At 41.8% G+C, this 20,763-nt stretch overlaps 1 protein-coding gene across 3 annotated transcripts in view; it reads left to right on the forward strand.

Annotated features, from left to right (window-relative positions):
* The window catches only part of SORCS1 (sortilin related VPS10 domain containing receptor 1), a 608,036-nt gene that overhangs the window by 320,197 nt on the left and 267,076 nt on the right, over positions 1 to 20,763 (forward strand). For all 3 annotated transcript variants that reach the window (XM_017851824.1, XM_017851825.1, XM_017851826.1), the window contains exon 3: positions 14,253 to 14,352. In XM_017851824.1, coding sequence (XP_017707313.1) covers positions 14,253 to 14,352 — 100 coding nt within the window. The remainder of the gene's footprint in view (positions 1 to 14,252; positions 14,353 to 20,763) is intronic.

Consider the following 20,763-nt stretch of genomic DNA (forward strand, 5'->3'; position numbering starts at 1 on the left):
AAAAAAAAAAAAAAAAAAAAAAAGGTCAGTAGTATATGAAAAGATGTTCAACATCACTAATCATCAGGGAGATGAATGATGAATGCAATTTAAAACCACAATGAAATATTACCTTACAACTGTTAGGATGGTTTTTATCAAAATGTCAAAAGATAAGAAGTAATGTGGAGAAAAGGGAACCCTTGTACACTTTTGGTGGGAATGTAAATATGTAGCCACTATGGAAAACGATATGGTGGTTTCTAAAAAATGAAACATGCTCCATATAGATCCAGCAATTTTATTCCTGGATGCATATCCAAAGGAAATAAAATCACTATCGTGACATAGCTGACTTCTGTGTTCATTGCAACATTATTCATAATAGCAAAGTTATGGAAACAACCTAGGTGTTTGAGAAATCAATGGATAAAGAAAATGTATTATATATACAGTGGAATATGATTCAACCTTAAAAAAAGGAAATCCTGGCCAGGCGCAGTGGCTCACACCTGTAATCCCAGCACTTTGGGAGGCCAAGGCGAGCAGATCATGAATTCAGGAGATGGAGACCATCCTGGCTAACGGTGAAATCCTGTCTCTACTAAAATACAAAAACAATTAGCTGAGTGTGGTGGTGGATGCCTGTAGTCCCAGCTACTTGGGAGGCTGAGGTGGGAGAATGGCATGAACCTGGGGGGCGGAGCTTGCAGTGAGCCGAGATCACGCCACTGCACTCCAGCCTGGACAACAGAGCAAGACTCCGTCTCAAAAAAAAAAAAAAAAAACAAAGGAAATCCTGCCTTTTACCACAACATGAATTAACTTGGAAAACAAACATTATGCTAAGTGAAATAAGCCAGACATAGGAAGGCAAATGATGCATGATCTCACTTACATGTGGAATCTATAAAAGAGCCAAACTCATAGTAACAGAGAGTAGGTGGTGCTTACTAGTGGCTAGGGGTTGGGAGAAAGTGGAAATATGAGTCAAAGCCTACAAACTTTTCATTATTGGATGAATAAGTTCAGGATACTTCATTTACAACATAGTAACTCTAGTTAATGCAATGCATATTTGAAATACGCTGCTAGAGAACTCAAGTGTTCTCACTGCATATACACACAGACAGTTAATATTTGAGGTAATATACATATAATTAAGTAGACTGTGGTAATTATTTCAAAATGTATACCTATATGAAAACATTATGTTGTATACCTTAAATACAATTACATTTGTCAGTCATATCAGTAAATTGGGGAAATACACACACACACACACACATGCACGTAACTCTTAAAACTCAACAGTAAGGGCCAGGTGCAGTGACTCATGCCTGTAATCCCAGCACTTTGGAAGGCCGAGGTGGGCAGATCACCTGAGATCAGGAGTTCGAGACCAGCCTGGCCTACATGGTGAAATCCCGTCTCTACTAAAAATACAGAATAATCCCTGGGCATGGTGACACATTCCTGTAATCCCAGCTACTCAGGAAGCAGAGGCAGGAGAATCACTTGAAACTGGGAGGCAGAGGTTGCAGTGAGCTGAGATCGCACCATTGCACTCCAGCCTGGGAAACAAGAGCAAAACTCCATCTCAAAAAAAAAAAAAACAAAAAAACAAAACAAAGAAAACTTAACATTAAGAAATCTATATTTAAAGCCATTAAAAAAAAATGACAAAGAGCCTGAACAGACATCTCATGAAAGAATAGGCCAGATACAATGGCTCACACCTATAATTCCAGCACTTTGGGAGGCCGAGGTGGGCAGATCACCTGAAGTCAGAAGTTCGAGACCAGCCTGGCCAACGTGGCGAAACCCTGTCTTTACTAAAAATACAAAAACTGGCTGGGCCTAGTGGTGCACAAGGATACTCCCAGCTACTCGGGAGCCTGAGGCAGGAGAATCACTTGAACCTGGGAAGTGGCGGTTGCAGTGAGCCAAGGTCACGCCATTGCATTCCAACCTGGGTGACAAGGTGAGACTGTCTCAAAAAACACAAATAAATTAATAAAATAACATATACAGATGTCCGGTAAGCATATAAAATATGTTAAACCTCATATGTCTTTAGGGAATTACAAATTTTAAAAAATGATACACTGCTATACACCTATTAAAATGGGCAAAATCTAAAACACCGAGAACACCAAATGCCAAGAAGGATGTGAAGCAACAGGAACTCTGATTCATTGCTGGTCAGAATGCAAAATGATACAGTCACTTTGGGAGACAGTTTGGCAGTTTCTTACAAAACAAATACACTCAATATACAATCCAGCAATCACATGCCTTGTTATTTACCCAAAGGAGTTGAAAACATGTTTACACAAAATTCTCTACATGGATGTTTATAGAAGTTTTATTTATAATTGTCAAAACTTGGAAGCAACTGAGATTTACTGAGATCAGTAGGTGACTGGAAACTGTGATGCACCCAGACGATGGGACATTATTCAGCACTTAGAAAAAAAGCTATCAAGCCATGAAAAGGCATGGAGGAAGCTGAGATGTATATCACTAAATGAAAGAAGCCAATCTGAGCAGGCTAGATGTTGTATCATTTCAACTACAGGCATACCTCAGATACTGTGGATTTGATTCCAGACAACTACAATAAACCAGATATCACAATAAAGCAAGTGAATGAAATTTTGGTTTCTCAGTGCATATAAAAGTTATGTTTATACTATACTACAGTCTATTAAGTGTGTAATAGCATTATGTCCAGAAAAACAATGTGTGTGTATGTGTGTGTACATATGGGGTTTTACCATTTTGGCCAGGCTGGTCTCAAACTCCTGACCTCAAGTGATCCGCCCTCCTCAGCCTCCCAAAGTGCTGGCATTACAGGAGTGAGCCACTGCGCCTGACCACCAATGTACATATCTTAATCAAAAATATTTTATGGCCAGGCGTGGTGGCTCATGCCTGTAATCCCAGCACTTTTGGAGGATAAGGCAGGCGGATCATGAGGTCAGAAGATCTAGACCATCTTGGCCAACGTGGTGAAACCCCACCTCTATTAAAATGCAAAAAAAAAAAAGCGGGGCGTGGTGGCGTGCACCTGTAGTCCCAGCTACTTTGGAGGCTGAGGTAGGGGAATCGCTTGAACCTGGAAGGTGAAGGTTGCAGTGAGCCGATATTCATGCCACTGCACTCCAGCCTGGTGACAGAGCAAGACTCTGTCCAAAAAAAAAATATATATATATATATATATATATCACTAAAAAAATGTGAATAATTATCTGAGCCTTCAGTGAATTATAATCTTTTTTGCTGGTGGAGGGTCTTGCCTTGATGTTGATGTCTGCTGACTAATCACAGTGATGTTTGCCGAAGATTAAGGTGGCTCTGGCAATTTCTTAAGATAAGATAATGATACAGAGTCCTACATGAATTGACTCTTCCTTTCATGAAAAATTTCTCTGTGGCATGCAATACTGTTTTGATATCATTGTACACATGGTAGGACTTCTTTGAAAATTGGAGTTCATTCTCTCACATCCTACTATTACTTTATCAACTAAGTGTATTTAATATTCTAAACTCTTTGTTATCCTTTCAACAATATTTACACCACATTCACCAGGAATAGATTCCATCTCAGGAAACCACATTCTTTGCTTATCCGTCAGAAGCAATTCCTCATTGGTTCAAGTTTGATCATGAGATTACAGCAATTCACTCACATCTTCAGGCTCCACTTCTAATTCTTTTGTTATGGTCACCACATGTCCAGTTACTTTCTCCACTTAAGTCTCAAACCCCTCAAAGTCATCCACAAGTATTGGAATTAACTTCTTCCAAATTCCTGTGAATGTTGGTATTTTCATCTCCTCCCTTAAATCATGAATGTTCTTAATGGCTTCTAGAACGGTGAATCACTTCCAAAAGATTTTCAATTATTTTGCCCCCAGATCTGTCAGATGAATCACTATCTATGGAAGTTGTGGCCTTACAAAGTGTATTTCTTAAATAATAATACTTAAAACTTAAAATTGCTCCTTGATCCATGGACTACAGAATAGATGTTGTGTTAGCAGGCATGAAAGCAACATCCGTTTCCTTGTACATCTCCATCAGAGTTCATGGATGACTAGGTACATTATCAGTGAGCAGTAATATTTTGAAAGGAATCTTTTTATCTGAGCAATCGGTCTCAATAATGGGCTTAAAATATCCGGTAAGCCATGCTGTAAACAGATGTGCTGTCATTCAGACTTCATTGTTGCATGTATAGAGCACAAAGAGAATAGACTTAGAATAATTCTTATGGACTCCAGGATTTTCAGAAAGATAAAAGACCATTGACTTCAACTGAAAGTCACCAATTGCATTAGCCCCCAACAAGAAAGTCAGCTTGTCCCTCAAAGCTCTGAAGCCAGCATTGATTACTTTTCTATAGCTTTGAAATTCTATATGGAATCATCTTTTGATTGAATGTTGTTTCTTCTACATTGAGCATCTGTGGTTTACTGCAGCCACCTTCATCAATGATCTTAGCTAGATTTTCTGTATACAGTGTCTGTATCAGCACTTGCTGCTTCACTTTGCACTTACACATTATAGGGAAGACTTTTTTCCTTAAACCTCATGAACCTAATTCTGCTAGCTTGAAACTTTTCTTCCACAGCTTCTTCAGCTCTTGGCCTTCATAGAGTTGAGGAAAATTATGGCCTTGCTCTGGATTATGTTTTGGCTTAAGGAAATATTGTAGCTGGTTTGATCTAGCCAGACCACTAAAACTTTCTCTGTATCAGCAATAAACCTGTTTGACTTTCTTATTCTTGTATTCAGTGGAGTAACACCTTTAATTTTCTTCAACCTCTTTTCCTTTGCAGTCACAGCTTGACTGTTTGGCACAAGAGGCCCAGCTTTTGCCGTCGTGCCTTTTGACATGCCTTCCTCACCAAGTTTAATCATTTCTAGCTTTTTATTTAATGTGAGAGATGTGCAGCTTCCCCTTTCACTTGAACACTTAGAAGACACTGTAGAGTTATTCACTGGCCTAATTTCAATATCATTTATCTCAGGCAACAGGGAGGCCTGAGGGGTGGGAGGAAAGAAGACGAGGGAAAAGGGGGGAAAGGGGGTAGGGAATGGCTGGTGGGTGGAGCAGTCAAGACTTACATAATATTTATTAAGTTTGCCATCTTACATGGGCATGGTTCAGGGCACCCCAAAATGATTATAATAGAAACATCAAAGATCACTGATCACAGATCACCATAACAGATATCATAATAATGGAAAAGTTTGAAATATTGCAAGAACTACCAAAACGTGGCACAGATAGTGAGCACATGCTGTTGGAAAAATGACACCAACAGACTTGCTCCCTGCAGGATGCCACAAAATTCCAATTTGTAAAAAATGTAATATTTGCAAAGTGAAATAAAGTGAAGTGCAATAAAACAAGGTATGCCTATGTAGGACATTCTAGAAAGGGCAAAACGATGGAGAGGGTAAATAGATCAGTGCTTATTATGGGATAGGGGGTTAGGAAGAGGACCAAGCATTTTTGACATAGTAAAACTATTCTCTGTGATATCAAGTGGTGGATACATATCATTATGCATTTGTCAGAACCCATGGAATGTATAACACCAAGAGTATACCCTAATGTAAACTGTGGACTTTGAGTGATAATTATGCTTTGTTGTAGGTTGATTGTAACAAATGTAACACTCTGAAGGAGGATACTGCTAATGGGGGAAGCTATGCATGTGTGGGGGTGGGCTATATGAGAACTACTTCTTTTCCACTCTCTTTCGCTGTGGACCTGAAACTGCTCTAAAAATCAAGGTTATTAATTTTAAAAAAGTAGAGGGCATAGAACCTAGTCACCACCCTAGTCTCCCTTCTTTCCGCACAGCTGATTGTATCTTCTGACAGCAGGGGCTGTTGTGGCCAAAAGTCCTTGCCAAACCATATGAGCTTCTCAATTTTTATTTCATAGAAGTCCACTAGGTAACACAAGAAAAGCAAGCATCCATCAGGCTAGCAAGTAGTCAAAAACAAATAGTGCCTACTGTGCCCAGGGTGCTGTTCTGAGTGCTAGGAAGACATCTGTGAACAAAATAGCCATCAGCCCTGTTCCCATGGAGGAAGACATGGTAAAAATAAGTAAAAATCTATCATATGGGGATAAATACTGTGAACAGAAAATAAAAGCACCTAGGAAGGGCAGAGTGTGCTGAGGGGTGGGTGAGGGAGGCTGTTACTTCATATAACATGAGCATTGTTCAGAAAGCAGTAAGACAGTTATCTCTTAGGTACCTGGGAAAAAGCTTTCCAAGTGAAGGGACAAGGCTAGAATGGGAGTCGAGTGGGGAGGAGGCAGAGAAAAGAGAGGGATTGGGTATCAGGCAGCTCACAATTATATTGCAATACTATTAGGTGACGATTAGAATGCAAATTATACATGAAATTCTGTGGAGTACTGAGAAATCTATTTGTTGTAGAAGCCAGGGCACTGACTGCCTACTAGATAGTGATGTTATTGGGGGTCTCAGTTACCCCAAAGGGGGCTTTTTCCTGTTTGGTGTTGCAAAGCCAATACACAAAACTGAAAGTGAGTGTCAAGCAGCACTGTCTTTATTCAATCATCATGAAATTGGAGAAGTGGGAACATAGCTCACAAATTAATTTCTCAGCTCCTAAGAACCAGGCAGTTACAAATACAGGGTGTCTTTAACGTAGGGGGTTGGGTTGAATTCAGAGCAAGGGGAGGAATATTTATGCTTTTCTTTTGAAGGGACTGAGACTTTCCTGGAATCAAGGAGCTGCATCTTTTCTGTATTTTCTTGGTCTCCTCCAGTCATTGTCATGGTGACTGTTAACTGTCATGGTACTGGTGGGAGTGTCATTCAGCATGGAAATTGGATTATAATGAAGCTAGAAGTTCTTCAGAGGTTGAGTGAGTTGCAGTTGTGGATTTTGCTAACTTCAGCTGGTTTATTTCTAAGACGAAAGTTCTGACCACAGACATCCTGTTTGCTAAAAATAAGCAGAATTAAAGCTGAATAGGAATCTAGTTTTGACATATTGGCATTGCACTGGGCAACATAAGTGGGCTAGGAGTCCAGCTAAATCATATAGGCACTGCAATGGGTGTAACAGGAGTGACTGATTCTAGTTGTGTTTTCCTTTAAGAACTTGCTTTTTAGGCCGGGCGCGGTGGCTCAAGCCTGTAATCCCAGCACTTTGGGAGGCCGAGACGGGCGGATCACGAGGTCAGGAGATCGAGACCATCCTGGCTAATACGGTGAAACCCTGTCTCTACTAAAAAATACAAAAAACTAGCCGGGCGACGAGGCGGGCGCCTGTAGTCCCAGCTACTCGGGAGGCTGAGACAGGAGAATGGCGTGAACCCGGGAGGCGGAGCTGGCAGTGAGCTGAGATCCAGCCACTGCACTCCAGCCTGGGCAGCAGAGCAAGACTCCGTCTCAAAAAATAAAANTGTGCATGGTTTCAGCTTTCACAGGAGCCAGGCTGGATCAGATTAAGGATATACCTTCCTTCCCTCATAGATCCTTGTGAGAGTTTCTGCATATACTTGTTTAAAAAAAAAAAATCAATTTTCCCTGGCAGGCCTGCCCTTTAGTAGGTATAAAGAAAAGCCAGACTTTGGTCTACATCATATACAACCTCAAAGAGTTTTAGTTAGTGTTTCTTTTACTAAAAAATGCTCAACTAGATTTTCTGAATACATCTCCTTAACAGCAAATTTCTCCTGGTGGCTTTTGATAGAGGCAGAGCAGTATGGAGTTAAGGATGCCGGCCAGTGGGCACTCAGCACCTCCCAAGTTTTTTGTTTTTTTTTTTTTTTTTTTTTTTTTTTAGACAAAGTTCCTCTCTGTCGCCTAGGCTGGAGTGCAGTGATGCAGTCTCAGGTCACTGCCAGCTCCGCCTCCCGGGTTCACGCCATTTTGCTGCCTCAGCCTCCCGAGTAGCTGGGACTACAGGTGCCCGCCACCACGCCCGGCTAATTTTTTGTGTTCTTAGTAGAGATGGGGTTTCACCGTGTTGGCCGGGATGGTCTCGATTTCCTGACCTCGTGATTCGCCCGCCTCGGCCTTCCAAAGTGCTGGGATAACAGGCATGAGCCACCACGCCTGGTGCACCTCCCAAGTTCTTTAGTCTTAAGCAGGCTGGTTACGCTTCTTAGTCTTCCTTATTTGTAACATGTGATATTAATATCAGTGTCCATCTCATGGGATCCTGCATGTGAAGAGCTCAGATAACATTGTATGTACCCAAGGAGTATTCATTTTTATGTTATCTGTTAGAATTTTTTTTTTTTTTTTTTAAAGACAGAGTTTCGCTCTTGTGGCCCAGGCTAGTGTGCAATGGCACGATCTCAGCTCACCGCAACCTCTGCTTTCTGGGTTCAAGCAATTCTGCCTCAGCCCCCTGAGTAACTGGGGTTACAGGCGTGAGCCACCATGTCCGACTGACTTTGTATTTTTAGTAGAGATGGGACTTCTCCATGTTGGTTAGGTTTGTCTTGAACTCCTGACCTCAGGTGATCCGCCCACTTCGGCCTCCCAAAGTGCTGGGATTACAGACATGAGCCATCACGCCCCACTTCTGTTAGGATTTTTAAGCATAATGGTCTATTCACCAATGGAATTCTGACATAATTATTATAGAAGCGGAGTGTGGAATCTTTAATTCTTATATTCCAGTTCTTACCATCAACTCTCTGATCCAAGCACCAAGTAAAACTACTAGCACATATCCTTCAAGACATGATAGACTAAATTATGCTACATTTTTAAAATGTTGTAATTGCTTTATGAATATCCTTTTTTCTAAGTAACCTACATCAAAATTATTTTAGTCATTGGGGTTTTCCTTGAGGGTTCATGTTATAGGTTTTAGTAAGTATTGAGCAAAGAACACCAAAACAATCAAGAAAAAAATGTTAGAAAATGAGTAACAAAAGCTATCATTTATAGTTTACTTATGTGCCAATCATTGTGCTTATGGGTTAATTTAGATTACAATGATTCTGTGTTTATTTAGTATACCATTTGATGGCATAAGATTATCGTGAAGGAAATCCAGTCACACATTGCATTTCTGCAACTCCTATTAAAACTAGCTGTATCCTATGCTGATCCTTTTTTTCAGGTGTGATAGGAGATTTTGCCACCTCAAAAAGATCATAACCTCTTGGAAGGTGGGTGGGATGCCTCAGATGGTGGTTTCTGAATGCCACAGAGCAACTTATTTCAGCTCTATGTACCTAGTAAATAATTAAATAGAGACATACTTTCAAATGTTCTAAAAGCCACTAAGATATATTTGTAAAACAGTAGTGTTAAGATTAATGATCAAAAGCGGAAGAAAGTAAGCCTTAATTTATTCACTTGCATATTTATTTTCATGGAATGCTTATTTTGTTAAGCTTTTAGCCTCTTCTGGCACAGTATAGATGTTGACAGAAGCTCTCTTTTTCATGTATAGATAAGTCAACCTGTAAACAAAGCCTGAAAATAAAAATGCTTGCTTTGAAATGATTTTTTAAAAATGGTACAAGTGAAGAATTCAAGGCTGCATATGTCGCATCTTAATTATGAGTGTTTAAGATACACATTCTAAGATCTTTTTTTTGTTTTTCTATTACAACAGTAGTCACTTTATGGTTAGTACAGGCTGGCATTTCTGTTTGCAATTTTCATTTGAGATACTTGTATAGTTCCTCTTTCTTACGAAATTAAGATCCATACCTTTCTTTTCTTTTCTTTGTCTTTGATCTTACGCTTCCCAAAGTGTGTTGCTTAGAACACTAATCTCATTAGATATCCCTCAAGAATGGATCCTATCATCAAATAAGTTTGGAAAATGTACGAAATATGCCCTTAAGAGGTTCAATGTATATTAGAATAATATAGTTTGTGAAAAGTTATGAAGTAAAGGAATGTTAAATGTTGCCTAATCACACATTTCTCAATATTTTTTGTTCTTGGAAAATGTCCTCCTCTCCCATACCTAGGGTTGATAGTTAAAATATTTAACCAACACATCGACTCACCTCTTTGTTAGGTAAAACGCATCCTCTGCTCTTTTGGAGCTCATGTCCATAGGAGACTACAGCTCCCATAAATGTGTGAGTAGCGCTGGAAGCATCTCTTAGCTGTGAATCAGGGCTAACAGATGGGCACTAGAAATTGCCTTTCATGATGGCAATGCCAACCCAAGATCACTGAGTCCCCCACTGGGGTGCAGTCCCCCACTGGGGTGCAAAGGCATCGACAGATCAGCACAGGCGTTGGTCTTGGTGCTGGAACAAGTTTTTTGAGGATCTCTGCTGTGCCAGGCCTCAATCTTTTGTTTGCCATACTGTGAGGAAACTTGAAAGGCCCCTGAGTGGGAGACCATGGTGAAAAGGCTCGCAGGAAAAACTACTCAGAGAACTTGGTGTAGTAACTATTTATCAACTGGTTTGAAAGTATTTGCTATTTTTACTTCTGTACCACCATACCAGTGTACGCCAGCTGATTGTTGGTTCTGCCAATGAAACTTGTCAACACTCTATCTAATTCTAGTTCTGTGGGACACCCTTGGACAACCGCTAATCTATACCACTTGGATATGTGAAAATGCATCACTTTCTCTCTATCAATTGCTTATTACAAAGCCATGATGTTTAAATATGTAATTCTGCTCGAGTGGAGAATTATCAAAATTTGGGTTAACTTTTAAGCTTTGTAAAATCAAGAAACAAGAGATGGCACCAAACAGTGATGGATACCTTGAAGGATCTGGATTGGTGGATGAGTTATGTTACAATAAGATAAAAATGTCCAATAACGTAGTGTAAGCTTCCTGAAAAAAAATGTTGCTAATGTAAATCTGACTAAGTCACTCAATTGTCATCTTGTCACGTTAGGATTAGAGTTTAATACGCACCCACTCACCCACCCACACAGACACACACACATGCAAATAAGGATGATTGTATGTAGCATCCTTATAATCCTCATTTGCCTTTCTATGCCTTGTTTTTTTAAATGTAAAAGTATTCGTCGAATAGCTCAAGGATCAAGTTAATAGAAATTATAAGAAACTCGTCACACTCTCTATAGACTAGTTCCTACTTTTGTAGTCTCTTTTTCTCATTATTCCACTAGGAAAATTGAACCATTCTCTCGTCTTTAATTTAGTCTTACTGATTTCCACCTATCATCAGGCTAAATTTATTAATGTAGCAGTATTTACACATTTCATTCTTTTCCCGCCACCCCCCAGGTAGATTTTGCATCTGTTTTTTTTTTGGTTCTGGAACTTGGGAGTATTGTTCAGAATAATGAATAGAAAAAAAACTGTACAATAAAAGGAGGTTGAATAAGGCTAGCAACATGTGAGAGACACACAAGACCTTCTAGAAATAGAATCTTGACTCAGGAGATTAAGAAAAGAATGCAAAAAAAGACAAAGCACCAAGAGCGGACTAGGGGCTGGGTGCCTTGACTCACGCCAGTAATCCCAACACTTTGGGAGACTGAGGTGGGTGGATCACCTAAGGTTAGGAGTTCAAGGCCAGCCTGACCAACATGGTGAAACCCCATCTCTACTAAAAATACAAAAATTAGTCCAGTGTGTTGATGTGTGCCTGTAATCCCAGCTACTCGGGAGGCTGAGGCAGGAGAATCGTTTGAACCCAGAAGGTGGAGGTTGCCGTGAGCCGAGATCACCCCACTGCACTCCAGCCTGGGTGACAGAGTGAGACTCCATCTCAAAAAAGAAACAAAAAACAAAAAAAACAAAACAAAACAAAACAAAAGAGTGCACTGGGCTAGGGAAGAAATCTTAGACATTTCTTAGAGAATACCAGGAAATTCCCTCAAATAAGCTATGAATTTTCAAGAAAAAGATAGATTTGAAAGGAAGATTCTAAGAAGTTTTGTTGTGATTCATTAATAAGATATCCTGTGAAATAGTTCTGGAATGCTCCTCAAATATTCTTGACTATTAAGCTAATGTGTGTTTGATTATAATAGTGTAGAGACTGGTCCTGAAATAAGCCAGGTATATATTTTTGTTACAAAGGTAACATCTAGTCTGTGATGCTTTAATTTTGTTTTCTAAACCTACCCATTATTGAGGTTCATAGTTATTTCAAGAAGTTTTGCATAGTACTTTATTCTTCAGCGATTAGGAATGGCATCTCAATCCTCTAATTGTTGACCCTTTTCTGTTTGCCATCTACGTATAAATTTTAGGAAGAAATATCCTGAATCTCCAGCCAGAATAAATCCTAAATTCCTAGCTCCAGGATCACTTTTATACAGCTTTCTTGCTCCAGTGTTTGGTCCACCATATATACTGAACGGACTGTAGTGAGGTTGTTAACACACACTTCTACTTAGTCGTTATGGCCTGTAAAAATTTGTAACTTTTACCAGTATCAGAAATTAATTAAGATGGTTATAATTTTTGTGTTTTTCTAATTAAATCAACTTTAATTTCTAAGCATTGTTAACTCATATCTCTGTCTTTGCACTTAACATATTCTAAATATTTGCTTATATTTCTTTCAAATAAAAGTGTGACATACTTGAGAGTAGAGGCTGTGTGTGCTGTGACCTTGCACTTAGCAACACTGGTATGCCTTAGGAGCACTACAAACGTGAATGAATCAATGAATTTTATCAACAATCTCCTAAGTAAGAAAGCTGAAAGGAAATTTTATATCATTTTATATCTATCTTCTTCTTCTTCTTTTTTTTTTTTTGAGATGGAGTCTTGCTCTGGACACGACTCCACCCAGTCTGGAGTGCGGTGGCACTATCTTGGCTCACTACAACTTCCACCTCCCGGGTTCAATCAATTCTCCTGCCTTTGCCCCCTGGGTAGCTGGGATTATAGCACCTGTCACCACGCTTGGCTAATTTTTGTATTTTTAGTAGAGACAGGGTTTCACTATATTGGCCAGGCTGGTCTCAAACTCCTGACCTCGTGAACTGCCCACCTCAGCCTCCCAAAGTGCTGGGATTACAGGTGTAAGCCACCACGCCTGGCCTTTTGTTTGTTTTGAGATAGAGTCTTGCTCCTTGGCCCAGGCTGGAGTGCAGTGGTATGATCTCAGCTCACTACAACCTCTGCCTCCTGGTTTCAAGTGATTCTTGTGCCTCAGCCCCCCAAGTAGCTCGGACTACAGGTGCGTGCCATCACACCAGACTAATTTTTGTATTTTTGGTAGAGTATGAGTTTCACCATGTTGGCCAGGCTAGTCTCTAATTCCTGACCTCAAGTGATTGACCCGTCTTGGTTTCCCAAAGTGCTGGGGTTACAGGCGTGAGCCACTGTGCCCAGCCCTATCTTCTTTAAATTAAAAAAAAAGAAGAAAGAAAAGGAAAAAAAAAAGTTGAGGTATAATGAAAGCAACATGGGGCTTAGGCTAAAATACCTGAATTCAATTTCTAGCTGCCCATTTATCAGGAAATTTTTAAAATTTCTTTAAACAAGTCACTGAAGTTCTCTCAGCCATTGTCATCAAATACAAATAATAATCCCTGCTGTACATAGTTGTCATGATGATATAATAAGATTAAAATTCTGAAATAGAGTAGACCTTCATAGAGAAGGTTATTAAAAGCAATTTATTTAATCTGCGTGAATAATTTGTTGACCAATGGCTAAAGTTGAGAGGCTCTATAGGAAAAACAGAGTCAGTGTCGAGAAGTCATGTCCTCCTGACTTCAGATTGCTTAACACTGGAAAAGGCCATGGAGTAAGAAATTAGTGAAATCTCACTTATTATTGAGACATTGTCTTGCCCTTAAATAATAAGACTGACTGACCTTTGAAGGGACTGATCCACCATATATTCCCTGACTCATGAAAGAAAACACAATTTGTAGATAAATCAGGAGAACCTGCTTTTCTACTGTGCCAAACATAAAGTAAAAGTTTGGAAATGTCATATCTAACTAACAGCTCTTTAATTCTTTGGTCAAATCAAGGGACACCCTCATCTCTTAATATTTTTAAATTAACCACATTCTTTATGCAATGTGCATACATTAAGGAGCAGTAGAGAGATGGAGTTTTAATTTTACCAATTCAATTTAAATGCAAATTTTAACCACTCACATGATGCTACTGTGTACATCATTAAGCATCATTATATACTACATGAATCATTGAGAAACCTCCTGAGAGCCATTCTACTATGTAAAACATGCATTATACTGACAAGCAGTCAAATGACGTATAGTTCTGTCCTCATTAATGCTCTTTTTGAATTACAGGTCAACCGATTATGGAACAACCTATGAGAAGCTGAATGATAAAGTTGGTTTGAAAACTATTTTGAGCTATCTCTATGTATGTCCTACCAACAAGCGTAAGGTAAGAAATGTATATTCAGCATGCTAATCCTTCATGATGTGACTTCTGTCTTGGTTGGCTAACATCTCTAGGTACCTAAAAATCCATTATAGTTAAGCTGGGATTAGAAATGTAAAGAGGAGTTGATGGATGTTAAGGTTGTAAAATGTGTGACACATCATAATTTTCAGATCAGCAGCTGTGAATGTAAAAGGGCGAGGGATGGGTAGATCATTACCATTTCCGAAAGGCAGCTACAAAGAATGAGTCTTGTTGGGTGGATGCTGCTGACTCTCTAGTAAGAGTTCTGACCAGTCAATCACAAGAATCAGAATGAGTCTTGACAAGACAGCAGAAAAGATGGATTTTCATCTGATGGCCCAGTTTTTCCTCGACATGGAACAAATAGATTAACTAGAATTTAAGTGAATGCATTGTCCTACAGCAGATAGGAAGTTTCATTTTTAAAGTTTGTTCAGTCTGCACACAAATGTCAGGATGAATGCAATGCATTTAGCAGAATAGAGTAGCTTGGAAAGAGTGATAAGATTAGTCCCTTCTGAGCATGGATCTTAGCTGCAAGAAACCTTGGAGATCATCATATACAACACCCTTATTTTACGGATAAGAAAACTGAGATTCAGAGGAAAGAAATAGATTGTGCCCATTGCAGAGTTATGGCCATAATTAGGACTAGAATTAAGGCATCTTGGTTAGCAGTCATACTTTTTCCACTATGTCATACGTCTCCTATTAAGAGAGCTGATCTACTGCTCGGATATGTCATTTTTTTAGGAAGAAAATATTGCTTTTAAATGAGAAAGACATTTATTTGTCCCAGAAGGAGAGTGGTACTACATCTGTACCTTTGTTTTTATAAACTTGCATTATCAAATTCTGAATTCTGACATACAATTGATAAGTAGTACATAGGTTACACGAACTAATAGTATTAATCAGGAAATAGAAACGTGTCATTCATTAACATACCCTAAACCATAATGTGTTATGAAGGTAGCACTGATGTCTATGTTCTCATCTCAGATTTTTCATTAGCTACTATTAGTGACCTTGGGTAGGGTCTGCATTTTGCCATCTGGACTATGGAAGGTGGTGAAAATATCTCTTAAGCAATCACTCTCAATTCTGGCTGCATGTCAAAAGTGGTCCCCAAATTTGCAAGCCCTAGCCCCACTGTGTCCGGAATTGGTGAGTTCTTGGTCTCACTGACTTCAAGAATGAAGCCACGGACCCTCGCGGTGAGTGTTACAGTTCTTAAAGATGGTGTGTCCAGAGTTTTTCCTTCAGATGTTCAGATGTGTCTGGAGATTCCTTCCTTCTGGAGATTCTTCCTTCCTTTAACCTGATTTGGACTGGGTGGGCATTTTTTTCCCTTCCAAATTGTCCTTCCAATGCCCAGACTTGAGGGTTGATTCCCTCTTCAAGTAGGGGACAACAAATGGGTAACTTGTTCCCTATATTCATGTAGATAATAGCTCCAGCTTTGGCTAATATATCCCTCCCTAATAAGGGTATGGGACTTTCAGGCATAACAAGAAAGGCACATGAAAAGAGCAAAGTCTCCCAATTACAACTGAGGAGGTGGGAGAAATACCTGGTTACAGGCTGTCTGTTACTCGGATGGTAACAGACCTTGGGGACAGTCGTCTAGGAAAGGAGATCAACACCGAGAAGGTTGCGCCAGTGTCCAGGAGGAAGTCAATTTCCTGGCCCTCAATGGTTAAGCATACCCAGGGCTCAGTAAGGGTAATGACATGAGCTGGTGCTTGTCCCAGGCACCGTCAGTCCTGTTGTTGGATCATCTGGTTGGGGGCTTCTGTCCCAGAGAATCTTCATCCTCTGGGGCAGTGCACCTTCCAGTGATTGCCTCAGCATAGTGGACATGGACAAGGGGGCAGCTCGTTTATCACTGGACAGTCTTTTTTAAAGTGTCCTTGTAAACCACACTGATAACAAGCCCTACCGGGTGATTGGCCTGCTCCATTTTCTGTCCTCTCTGAACCACCAAGATTTGTTTGTCTGAGGGCCATGACTAAGGCTGTGGCCTTTCTCTGATCTCACTTTTCCTTTTGGACTTGTTCCTCTTGGTCCCTATTATAGAACACCGAGGCTGCCAGGTTTAATAACTCCTCCACATTTTGTTCAGGGCCCAAGGGCTTGCTTTTGGAGCTTTCTCCTGATATCTGCGGCTGATTGGGTAATAAACTTATCTTTTAGAACCAGTTTACCCTCGAGTGATTCAGGTGACAGGGGAGTATATTTTCTTAAGACCTCCCATAGCCACTCGAGGAAGGCAGAAGGATTTTCTTCCTTTCCCTGAGTCATGGTAGACATCATTGAGTAATTCATGGGCTTTTTCCTAATTCTCCTTAGTCCTTCTAGAACACAGGTCAACAGATGTTTATGACTCCAGTCTCCATGAGCTGAGTCAAGGTCCCAGTGGAGATCCATACTGGGGACGGCTTGCTGACCAGTAGGGAATTTGTCCCTTTTTTCGGCTATCGTTCTGTCATTTACGGGACTAACATACCAAGTATCTCCAAACTCTCAGGCTGCAGCTAAAGCCTCATTCTTTTCATTAAAGGCCAGGGTTTGATCTAACAGTAACATGATATCTCTCCAAGCGAGGTCGAAGGTTTGCCCTAAGCCCTGTAGGACATCTGTGTACCTATTAGGATCATCTGAAAACTTCCCCAGGTCTACCTTGATCTGCTTCAAATCAGAGAGAGAGAAAGGGACATGTACCTGGGTTGGGCCAAATTCTCCTCCCCCTACAGCTTGAAGGGGACATAACCAATAGCCTGGTGGTTTTTGGTGCTTTAGAGATTTCTTTGCTTATTTTCTTCTGGGCAGGGGAGATTAGAGGGGGATTATCATTAATAGGAAGGGGAGCTATAGGGAAGTTAGGATTTGGGGGTAACCTGAAAGTTCCTCCTGTGGGATGTAAATTGCAAGCTTTGCCTAGCTGTGTATTCTCCTTCAATGAAAAGAAAGCTTGGACATAAGGTATTTCACTCCATTTGCCTTCCCTCTTACAGAAAAGGTCAAGCTGCAAAACAGTATTGTAATTTGTACTTCCCTCAGGTGGCCATTTTTTCCCATCAGAGAGAGAATATTGGGGCCAAGCTTGAGTGCAGAAAAAAATGAACTGCTTCTTTTTCAGGGTTTGTGGGTCAAACTGGCCCCAATGGCTTAGGATGCATTTCAAGGGTGAGCCTGTTGATGCCTGAGTGTTTCCCATCTGAAAGACAAAACTGCCCGCGGTTTTGGTTTGTTTTGTTTCTCCCCCTGCCCAAGAATCTGCAGCAGTCCCTGGACCCTGCTGATCGGAATAGTTGGGCTCACCGATGCGGTGGCAGAAACAACCCCTGCCCAAGAACCCGCAGTGGTCCCTGGACCCTGCTGATTGGAATAGTTGCACTCACTGACACAGCAGCAGAAACACTAGTTTTCCTCCCAGACCACAAGGAGGACCGAGGAAGGTCCGATTTAGTGACCCTTACCGACGCATTCTTGAAAACCTGTTAGAGTCCTAAGCATTCTTCTGTTAGTATTGGGAACTTACCCATGTCCTGTAAAGATGTTATGCCCCAAAAATGAAGTGGAGGGCCATACCCTGAGGGAGGGAAGGGATCTTGAGTTGGAAGAGTGACACCTTTTGTCCTCACTTATATGAATAGGAAGGATACAATTTCTGAGACTCCCCATATTGTAGCTTCAGGAATAGCTTTTGTTAGGCCTGCTAGTCTGAGGTGGGATCCTAAAATTCCAGATAGTCCCTCCTACATTGGGACTTTGGGCAAAAATTATGATTTTCTGATTGGTGAGCCCAGGTGCCTAGAGAAGGTAACGGAGTCCTGGAGTTTATACTAGAAATCATTCTTATAGGAGAAACGAGTAAAGCATCAGAGACAGGGAGCAATTTTTAGAAGCAGGACTAACCTCGGAGAAGAGAGGCGAGAGGAAGTTTGTCTCACAGGCATTAGGATCCAGGAGACAAGGGTCAGGTAGGTAGAATAGATGGGGGAGTCTTGCTTGGGCGACATGACTTTTGAGAGTTCCCCTCATGGCTTCAGGGTCAACCAACTTGTTGTCGGGACCCCAGAGCTCAATGGCTTTCCTTTCTGTTGACCCTCGGCTCAGCCCAGAAGTAGAGGAAAAGTGGAAACTGGTTGCAGGCAAACCAATGCTCCCAACTCCAAAGAGTTGGGGGTTGTTAGAGAGCCCTTTCCCAGGAAGCCTGACACCCATGTCTTTAGTTCAGTGGCCACACTAGTTGCTTTTAACTGGCCGATAGGTGCCCAGTATTTAGCCCCTGAATTCTAAGGAAAAATAGGACAGAATAGCAAGTGAAAAGGATCCAGTGGTACTCACTGCTTGGTGATAGGCAGTGGTCTCACTTCTTGGCAATAGGCAATAGTCCCTTCATAGTCACCAAAATGTGTTTGGAATTGGTGGGTTCTTGGTCTCGCTGACTTCAAGAATGAAGCCATGGATCCTCACGGTGTTACAGTTCTTAAAGATGGTGTGTCTGGAGTTTGTGCCTTCAAATGTTCAGATGTGTCGGGAGTTTCTTCCTTCTGGTGGGTTCGTGGTCTCACCAGCTTCAGGAGTGAAGCTGCAGACCTTCGCAGTGAGTGTTACAGCTCTTAAGGCGATGCGTCTGGAGTTGTTCGTTCCTCCTGTCCGGAGTTGTTTGTCCCTCCTGGTACGTTTGTGGTCTTGCTGGCTTCAGGAGTGAAGCTGCAGACCTTCGCGGTGAGTGTTACAGCTCATAAAGGTGGCGCAGACCCAAAGAGTGAGCAGCAGCAAGATTTATTGTGAAGAGCGAAAGAACAAAGCTTCCACAGCGTGGAAGGGGACCCGAGCAGGTTGCCACTGCTGGCTCTGGCAGCCTGCTTTTATTCTCTTATCCGACCCCACCGACATCCTGCTGATTGGTCCATTTTACAGAGAGCTGATTGGTCCATTTTGACGTGCTGATAGGTACATTTACAAACCTTGAGCTAGACACAGAGTGCTAATTGATGCATTTGCAATCCTTTAGACAGAAAAGTTCTCCTAGTCCCCACCCAACTCAGGAGCCCAGCTGGCTTTGCCTAGTAGATCCCATGCCTGGCCCTGGGCAAAACTGCCTGCCAGTCCCGGGCTGCACACCCTCACTCCTCAGCCCTTGGGCGGTGAATGGGATTGGGGGCTGCAGAGTAGGGGGTGGTGCCCATCGGGGAGGCTTGGGCCACGTAGGAGCCCATCGAGGCAGGGGGCGGGGCTCAGGCATGGTCGGCTGCAGGTCCCAAGCCCTGCCCCGCAGGGAGGTGGCTGAGGCCTGACTAGAATTCCAGCACAGCGCAGGCGGGCGGCAGTGCTGGCGGACCCAGCGCATCCTTCGCAGCTGCTGGCCCAGGTGCTAAGCCCCTCATTGCCCAGGGCTGGCGGTGCTGGCCGGCTGCTCCGAGTGCAGAGACCTCTAAGCCTGCATCCACCTGGAACTTGTGCTGGCCCAGTTCCCACCCGCGCCTCTCCCTCCACACCTCCGGCAAGCAGAGGGAGCCGGCTCCGGCCTTGTTCAGCCCAGAGAGGGGCTCCTACAGTGCAGCGGCAGGCTGAAGGGCTCCTCAAGCACGGCCAGAGTGTATGCCGAGGCTGAGGAGGCGCCGAGAGCAAGCTAGGGCTGTCACCTCTCACCACCAGTGTTGCTCTGGATTAGGGTTTAGGTAACTATATCTTGGTAAAGCTCCCCAGATGCTTCTGATAGGTATCTAGGATTAAGAACTACTGATATAAAGTGTAATTTTCACTCTGGCTGTAAACATTTCAAGTTCTTCAGTAGAGACAGCATAGCTTTTCAGTTGAGCATAGACTCTGGAGTAAGAAGAGAGAAAACCCAGCTAAACCGATTACCAAGTATATAAGCATGGTGATTTACTTAATCTCTCCAAGCACAGTGCAATTCAGTTTAAAAGGGGGACAGTTATAGTACCTACCTCATGCGGGAAGTTGTGAGGATTATATGAAATTAGGCATTTCAAGTGCTTAGCACAGAATTGTAAAAGCTTAATTAATGTTTTCTCTGCATTTCATTCTTTTTTCTTCCTGCAATGTCCAGCAGAACTTTCTGTGATGATAGAAATTTTCTTCTAAGCTCTTCTGTACTTTAGACATTAACAATTTATAGGCCGGGCACGGTGGCTCAAGCCTATATCCCAGCACTATGGGAGGCCGAGACGGGCGGATCATGAGGTCGGAAGATCAAGACCATCCTGGCTAACACGGTGAAACCCTGTCTCTACTAAAAAATACAAAAAAACTAGCTGGGCGAGGTGGCGGGCTCCTGTAGTCCCAGCTACTCGGGAGGCTGAGGCAGGAGAATGGCGTGAACCCGGGAGGTGGAGCTTGCAGTGAGTTGAGATC

Source organism: Rhinopithecus bieti, unplaced genomic scaffold (genome assembly GCF_001698545.2).
Source record: "Rhinopithecus bieti isolate Rb0 unplaced genomic scaffold, ASM169854v2 scaffold_31787, whole genome shotgun sequence".
In the NCBI taxonomy this organism is placed as follows: domain Eukaryota; kingdom Metazoa; phylum Chordata; class Mammalia; order Primates; family Cercopithecidae; genus Rhinopithecus; species Rhinopithecus bieti.